We start from the raw sequence: 8,947 nt of genomic DNA on the forward strand, positions 1-8,947 counted from the left end.
TAACGATCTCCGTGACGGACTGTGGATTCTTAGCGAGCAGCATTTTGAAAGCGGCGTCCTCGATTCCTTTCATAACGTTTCTGATTCTGTCTGATTCCGACATCGTCGCGTTCACGTGCTTAAACAAGTCCAGGATATCTTCGATGTCGCTGGTGAAGGACTCTCCGGGCTGTTGGGCTCGTTCTCACAAGCGGGACTCTGCTCGCTACTAATGAGGTCCTGAACGTGGACCATGTTGGAATTTCCGTCTCGTGGTTGTTGTACCAGAGGCGTGCCGCGTCAGCGAGGTAAAAGAGCACGTTGCTTAGTTTCGCGACATCGTCCCATTTATTGATGACGCTTACTCGCTCGTACGTGGACAGCCAGTCCTCCACGTCGTCGTCGTCTGTGCCGATGAAAACAGGGGGATCCTTGTGGCGAGATAGACCAGAGCACACGACGGAGGGTGCAGGAGGCGTTTGCTGGGTCGTCGGCTGAGATGCGTCCTGAGACATGCTTGAAGAGAGAGTACGGGATCGAAGCTCCAGGATGCGGTTTGAGCGTAGCATTCTCCACCACTTGTCAAGGCGTTTATTGCACGCAAGCGTTAGGGCTGACTCTTCCATCAGTTCAGGGAACCGCGAGCGCGCGCGGTGTAGTCTGAGCGATGCGCTGGAGAGACTGACCCACTAGACAGCGCTGGTAAGGATGCCCCACTGTACAGTACCTCTTCTTCACTACAATTAATTTATTTATTTATTTATTTATTTATTATGCGTACACTCGAGACAAAAAGACATTGCGTAGAGGAGTGGACGATCATCCTCATCATTAGCCTATGTCCACTACACAACGAAGGCCTCTTCCCTGCGATCTCCAATTACCGCTGTCTTGCGCTAACTCATTCCAACTTGCGCCAGCAAATTTCCGAACTTGTCGATGATAAGAAGCCGTAAACATATGCCTTAACATTACCTGGTGTATATCAGCGTATAAGCTATCGGAATCCGGCATCAGAGGCATGGGTGCAGAAAGGAGGATTATTTCGGTCAACGCGTGCCCAACCGATGTGGTGATTCACCGAATAGGTTCGTAGGCCAGGCTGCTAGAGCAACGTTCAGGCTGTGATCTAACACGGCTCATGTCTAAGCAGGTAAACAAAAAATAATTTCCCTCACATCAGAATAAAACTGGCGCATATTACGAAACAGACAGACTGGGCCACGTTCGGCGAGAAGACAGCTCGGAGCCTGCCGAGACGGCCACGGCGTTGCGCCCGAGGCCACGGGTTCAAACCGAGCCTCTTTTGAGATGCATGCGGAAACGCTCGTGTGTGTACTTATATTTTGGTGCAAGTTCAAAAACTACACATGCTCAAAAGAATCCATGCACAGCACTCCAGTACAGTGTGCATCATAATCAGGTCGTGTTTCCAAACCTCAGCATTCTTTTTTTTTTGTTGTTGTTTACAGCGGAGCAGGTTATACGCTAGTTTCCAGCGCATCACTGCTTGCGTAGACCGAGCGCGTAGACCAAAAACTCCGTAGCCTCTATACAAAGCAAAAGCGTAGCGCCGATGTGCCCCAGCTGCGTTTAATAGCCAATGGGTGTGTCTATTTGGCTGGTGACGTCACGCACTGCATAGGCACGTTATCTCAGTTGCATTCCGACCGTGTAATTGGTAGGCGGCGTATTGTGCGGACCCAGGAAGAACAGCATGCGTACGAAGAACGACGACGTGAGCAGAAAAGGGAATGGGCGAGAGCTCGCTGCGCCTCCTTCGCGCCCATTGCCGCTCAAGCATTGTTACAGAAAATGACTATTCATGTCGTATGTGTCTTGTGGGAACGCAGACGTAAATAGTGCATAGGAGCCAACTGTGGACATAGAAGAGGACGGAGACGCGAGCAATGGGGCGAGGTACGTGCGAGCTGCGGCGGGGCGCCCCTGGGCACGGCCGGCCGGGACTGGAGCTGTGGCCGTGGACCGCGGGACCCAGGCGTTTTATTGCAATAGCAATTATATGGACACTCCAAAGCGGATTTCTGCCGTCGACGTCGTCGTCGCCGTGAGGTTCCGTAGGACGTCAACGGCGATGAAATTGTCGCCGCGCTCCGGATGCTGCATGTGCGAGTGAAATGGCGCGAGGGACGCGTGCTTTCACGGGGAGCGAACCTACGTCGGAGAGCAAACGCGCGTACTGCGCCGTGCTCCCTGAAGGGCTGCAGAATTAAGCGTCTCTTTCCTCCCTTACAATCACCGTATATACAGAGCAAACGCGACTTTTTCCGTCGTCAGAGAGGCCGTGGGGGGACGAGAGGAAGGGAGTGGAGGCGACATTTAGCTGCGGCACCAAATGCGTATTTATATAAAAAAGTTGTCGCAGTTTCACCTGCAAGGCGAAGCATCAATTGCGATAGCAAATTTATCAGCTGTATAAACTTCGACATGCAGCAGCACCGGCAACACGCAGAACTGTTGTCGACGCCGTCGCCCTTTTGCCCGCGTTCGCACAAAATGCGTGAGGCGTTGGTGACGGTTGCCGGAGCCTCTCATATAAATAGGCAATTGGTGCCGCAGCTAAAGGTCGCCTCTCTTCCCTCCCCCTCCCCCCCCAAGGCCTTTCGCTCCTCGAAAGAAGCCGAGTTTGCTCTACATATATGGTGATTGTAAAGGAGGAAAGAGACGCCTACTTCTGCAGCCCTTAAGGGAGCACGGCGCAGAACGCGCGTTTGTTCTCCGCCTTGCGTTCACTCCCCGTGAAAGCGCGCGTCCCTTGCGCCCTTTCACTCGCACATACAGCGTTTGGCGCTGAGCCGTGCTCCCTCAAGGGCTGCAGAAGATAGCGCCAACCTTTCCCTTTCCCTCAAGAACCACTTATCATCATCACTGCAACGATTTCATCTCCATTGACGTCATACGGAACCTCACGGCGACGGCGATGGCGACGACGACGGCGACGGCAGAAATCTGCTTTGGAGCGTCCATATAATTGCTCTCGCAATAAAACGTTGCGAGACGAGAAGGTGGGTAAGATTTCCGAAGCAGGTCGGCGAGTGTCCCATTCTGATCTCGTCGAAAACCTCCGAGCCACCCCGAGAGGCACCGGCAACAGCCACCAACGCCACGCGCGTTCGGTGCGAGCGTGGGCGAAACGCCGACGGCGTCGACAACAGTTCGGCGCGTTGCTGGTGCTGCTGCATGTCCAAGTTTATACAGCTGATAAAACTACTATCCTTACTCCGTATAGCTCTCTACTAATTTGCTATCGCAATTGATGCTTCGCTTTCAGGTGAAACTGCGACAATTTTTTTTATTATTGAGAATGGTTGGGTAAGTTCAACGATATTCTCATCGCTACAATGTCGCCATGATGTCAGTAATCATACATTAAGAATATATGCAGAGACGAGGAATGTGTTGCAATCTATGTGTTTTTGAGAAGATGTTTATTAAAATCTATAAAGCTATACTTCTAGACAACTTTCTGTGGCAATGAAGGTAAGCTACGGGGCGCAAAGCATCTGCGCATGCGCTACCGCGCCAAGTAATCTGTCGAAAAAGGTGCGCCAACATAGCTAGGCGCGGAACAGTGAAGTCCGGTTTCATGCACGCGTAGTTTGAATGAGCGCATTAAGAGCGAAACGCGGTCCTTCAAACTACGCGTGCATGGAACCGGAATCAGGAATGTGACTTTTCTCTACTAAATATATAGGCCGATCACGGAGATTCCGCAGTCTAAATATGTGGGCTGATCCCGAAGGTAGTGCTGTCTAATAAAAATAAACCACATGGCACACCAATGCGCCCAAAAAGACTTTCTTCGATGTCAACCGCTGCTGACTAGCGTTTTCTTTTTTTTGCACGAGTTGATTCAAATAAGTCTCTACCGGTCCTTTTCTTTCCCAATTTTCTGTGTTCGATACAAAAACGCATTTCTTCCACGCAAGTAAGAACAAAGCTGATTCCATTTGCCATTAAAGGGACACTAAAGGCAAATACTAAATTGACGTGTACTGTTTAAATACTATTCCAGAAACCTCGCAACGCATGTTTCGTGCAAAGGAAATACTTAGTTGACGAGAAAGTTGCATCTGAAGGGGAAAAAATTTCATTATGTGGTTTTACGTGCCAAAACCACGATCTGATTATGAGGCAGGTCGTAGTGGGGGACTCCGGAAATTTGGACCACCTGGGGTTCTTTAACGTGCACCTAAATCTAAGTACACGGGTGTTTTCGCATTTCGCCCCCATCGAAATGTGGCCGCCGTGGCCGGGATTCAATCCCGCGACCTCGTGCTCAGCAGCCCAACACCATAGCCACTCAGCAACCACGGCGGGTGCATCTGAAGGGTCCGAATACCTTCAGGGCAGTTCAAGTGTCCCGCCACGCCAACCGGGTACGCCAACCGTCGTTGTCAACGGTGAATTGTCAATGAGTTCTTTTTTCTAATAATGAAATAGAACTGGTCAAGTAGCATGTTCCTTCGACTTATAATATAATAGAATGATGTTTTTGTAACGAGTGGTTGAGTACTAGTGACACAATTTAAATGAGCAGTGCCTTCGTCATCGCGCAAGTACATGAATGACCCGGGAGAGTCTCAAATGGTGTCCTGCATTTACCTCAATTTCTCGATTACTAAGGCTCTGTTCGCGATAATATTGACGCCTTAGAGATACTCGAGCAGAAATCCATCACTTTTGCTTGACTTAGTATTTGACTTTAGTGTCCCTTTAACTGGACACAAATTAAGGCACGCAAAAGGAAAGAACTTTCTACGAACTTGTACACCTGAAAATGGGTAGTTTCAAGTTTTCAAGTTTATTTATTGTTTATTTGAAGTGAATACACTCCAGGAAGGAGGCCAAAAGGCGCGATGCCTGACGAGGGCCTTCTTCCCAAAGTAGGCATGTTGCACTCGGAGGGGTTACAAACAAAACCAAACAAAACAAAAAATAAATCAATACGTAAGCAACGTAGCATAAGCGCCAACACTTGTTGGCATAATAACAAAACAAAAACAAAAAAACAATCTATGGCCATTCGTGTTGACAAAGGATGCACTTGACAATGGATGCCCGAAAGTTGTATTCACGTTGCGTTGGGGCTATTGATGTCTGAAAATCTTTAAATCACCTTGACACATTTATTTTCCTATTTAGGACAGAAAACGGTATGTTTTGAGCGCAATTACTCCCGTCTCTATGTACAGAGCGCACCTCGCTCGTGCAAAGGTCAACCGGCTTACGTGGCAACCATAATTGGGTCGGCCAGCTGGCCGTGGATGACGTCAAGTGACGTGCAGGCCTAAAAGTGGTCCTAGGAGGTAAGCGACAGATGTGGCACACCCTTTCCACCAAAATCACCCGCAGTATGTCAATTTAACTAAGAGCTGACATTTAGCCAATAAACCCTCGGACATATCGTACACGGTATTAGGGCTGCCGAAATCGAGAACTTGGCATAGGGTCTCGATGCATATACCTTGCGATACGCAGGACTACTCTGCATTTCTACGAGCGTCTCGTTATGAAAGCCACTCACATCAACAGAGATGCCTTCGTTGCCCGTGTATGGGCAGGCATTCAAACGGGGCCTTTGGCGATAGCACCCACTCGACATTGCAGAGCGTCAAGTAACGCGAGCGTCGTGCACACAGAAGAACCCAACGAAGGAGTCATTAGCGGCTGATTTAATAGATCCCCAGTAAAAGCACTTACATGTAGCAGGCAAGAGAGAGCCTACTTTGTGTCTGGCTTAAGGCACCAATTATTGTGACCTGCGTCTGCTGCTGACACCGTAGCGACATTCCACCAAAGTTGGGTGGAAAATCAAGTCAGTAAACGCGTTCTGAGCTTAAATAACTCGCTTTACGACCGAAGCACACGAGCTGAGTAAATAAATGAAATGTGCGAGAATATAGGCGCAATAAGTAATCACTGGGTCGGTGCAACTGCGGCCGTGGTGGCTACGGCGTTGAACTAGCGAGCACGTGATCGCATCCCGGCGCATTTCGGTGCGTGCAAAATGCAAAAACGGCCGTGCGTTTGTTGCAGTACCTAAGGTGGCCAAAATTAATCTCGAGTCCCCCACTGCGACGTGCCTCATAAGCAGATCGTGGTTTTGGCACGTAAAACCCCGGAATTCGTTATTTTAACATGCGACTTCAAATGTGGAAATTAGTTATGCTTCGCAAGCGAATAATGTTGGTTAATCTGGTGAACATAACATGATGGAACACTGCGCTGCGAAGCAATACTTCTGACACGGGCATTAGGAAAAGTGTAATAATTTGCTTGCGAGGCTTCTTTTGTCAAAAGGAGCTAAATGGAGGCGAATGCGTAGCACGCGGCTTACCACGCGAAGCCTGATCGGCCTGCAGCGATCGATAACTTTCCAAGAATCCAAGGTAGGAGCAACCTCATAGCCCGATTTATCCTAAAACTATGCATGTCTAAACTAGAGCAGTTAAAAATGTGCCCTCGCACAGCTGCATAATATACATAGTCTGTAGGTAAGCAAAAGAAGAAAAAAGAAAGGTTTTCGGGAACACATTTTGTCGAGCTCTTTCGTGAGCGGCACTTACCCACAGACCAACGCCGAGCACTGACGCCAGGTAGACGACCACCACGGCGACATCGGCTCCGTGCAGGGTCGCCTCCATGTTCGCAGCAGGATGCGGCGCGGCGCCCGTGGTCGTCTCCATCCGCGGAGACACGCAGCTGCTGCTCAACTGCTGCGATCACCGCAATCGTCGTCACACGCGGGGTGCGCGCTGCTGTGCCGAACGAGCCTATCGTCGACGCGCACGTTTCAGCACGAAGTAGCACGCCCGGAATGTGCGCGCCAATGCCATTGCGAGCAGCTGGGAGGTCGACAGGCACCGCGGGCAGGTCCGATGTCGTCACTGAAATACGGCCACGCTCATCCACACAGAGACACAGTTCTCACAACGCGCAACTTTCAGTATCTCTTCAAAAATACATTTTAGCACTTCGCGCTTCTTGAAAACCGCGAAAACCGAGAATCACAATGCAGTGGTGGCGATTATTGGGCCAGCTCTGTGTAAGCATTTTCTTGAGACGCGATGGAAGATCTTGCTGTCCAGCCCCGTCCTGGAAGACCAGCTTTGGCTCGTAACCAGGGGCAAGGCGGCGAGAACAGCATATGGATTCCTGTGAAGTGAGAACCACTTCCATCCGGTGCATGCGCTGAAAAGCTCATGAAATAAAGTTTTTCATTCATTCATTCATTGAGATGGCAGAAATAAACCATCATCGTACTTTTTTCTACTAAAGTAGCAAGTTATCCAAGTTCCTGGTCGATAAACAAAACTAGGTGCAAAAAATGTTTATCACATTGATATTGTGATGAACTTTGAATAATAAAGAATGAAATACCTTATTGTTCTCAGCTTGTGCACTTCACTAAACAGCGCAGCGAAGTCAGTAGCGTCATACTCAAAGGTGCGCTACAGGTTACATTACTACTACTACTAATACTACTACTACTACTACTACTACTACTACTACTACTACTACTAATAATAATAATAATAATAATAATAAAGTCTATTCGCATTGAAACACACTAGATCATGCTGGAGACCACCGGGTAAAGCTGCCGACATAGCTTGACGAAGGCACAGGCCCCCACAAAATAGGGTCTGCACAGCTACCTCATTTGCCATATACATAAATCGCCATACGCTTACAGAAAGTTCTTGACCATGTGAAACTACATATTGAAATCGCGACAGTTTTAGGGAAAAAGACGGTTTACATTAGGGCAACGAAAAAAAAAGAAAACATTAACAAAACTAATGTTACATCTACTGACAGTCGTAGGGTAAAAACAGTTTACATTACGGCAACGAAAAAAAAAGAAAACATTAACAAAACTAATGTCACATCTACTGACCGTTGTATGGGTAAGAAACAAAGCTATTAAGGGGTTTTGAAATGAATGCGTAATTCTTTGAAAGTTAGGCTCTCTAAAGTAAGCTTGTTTCTTTGTAATGTGTTTAGTAGTCTGGGTAAATTGCTTTGTAATAACGTTTGTTGGCCGTATGTTGTTTTGTATCTTCGCACTTTCCAAGGTTCATTATTTCGTCTGGGATACACGGCTATGTTTTCTGCCAGATAAACCAGCTTCCACAGAAAGGATGTACCATATTTACTTGCTTATAAGTTTTACAAGTTCTGTAATCGTAGATCCTAGTGAGTTGGAAAATATCGTATTTGCGGAATAAAGCGAAGTGTGGTGTAATTAGACACACCATCTATAGATCCTAAAAGAACGTTTCTGTAATATGCGTAATTTCTGTAGCTAATTTCTGGGGGCACGCCACCGCGAAGAACATGGTCCTGAACCTGCCTTTTCTACCACAGCTCACCCTGCTGTGGATCCTTGCCCCGCCGTTGGTCTGCTTGGGCTGTGCCGAGGCGCTTACGGTGCCTCTCCTGGACGAGCAGGACTACCTGATTCTTCCACCGGCTATCAACAGGCTCAGCTGCGCTGTGCCACCACTCCTTGTTTCAAGTGCTCATGCTCGGTTCGACACCTGGCACCGTCAACAGCACGGACCATTCTGCCAAACTATTTAAACCACTGATGCACTGCTCTCAGTGGGGCACGCCACCGCGAAGATCATGGTCTTGAACCTGCCTTTCTACTACAGGTTAATTACCTCGATAATGCCGATTGTACCCGTAAAAGTGACCCTTTTTATGGGCGAAGCACCTTAAGGCCGAGCCTTGTTCGCCCCCGCCCCCTCGTTGTCGTCATCGTCCGTAGCTCTGGTTTGCATGGAGTCCGCTAGGGGCGCTGCGGTGCACAAGGCCGTTCGTTCCCGACGCGCGCTCTCTTTCTCACTTCAGCCATAGATGATAACGGTCACTTCTGATAACGGCGCGCCTGCTATGGATGAAAAGGCGGCTCAACTGCAAACGGAGTCGAGGGCTC

The 8,947-nt window shown here is 48.6% G+C and overlaps 1 protein-coding gene across 1 annotated transcript in view; it reads right to left on the minus strand.

Annotated features, from left to right (window-relative positions):
* LOC119444297 (sodium/glucose cotransporter 4-like) overlaps window positions 1–6,706 on the minus strand; it is a 603,800-nt gene extending 597,094 nt beyond the window's left edge. The window contains exon 1 of the mRNA XM_049663258.1: window positions 6,570–6,706. Within this exon, the coding sequence (XP_049519215.1) occupies window positions 6,570–6,689 (120 nt within the window). The 5' untranslated portion in view covers window positions 6,690–6,706. The remainder of the gene's footprint in view (window positions 1–6,569) is intronic.
* Window positions 6,707–8,947: the final 2,241 nt, after the last annotated feature.

This window comes from Dermacentor silvarum, chromosome 3 (assembly GCF_013339745.2).
Source record: "Dermacentor silvarum isolate Dsil-2018 chromosome 3, BIME_Dsil_1.4, whole genome shotgun sequence".
In the NCBI taxonomy this organism is placed as follows: domain Eukaryota; kingdom Metazoa; phylum Arthropoda; class Arachnida; order Ixodida; family Ixodidae; genus Dermacentor; species Dermacentor silvarum.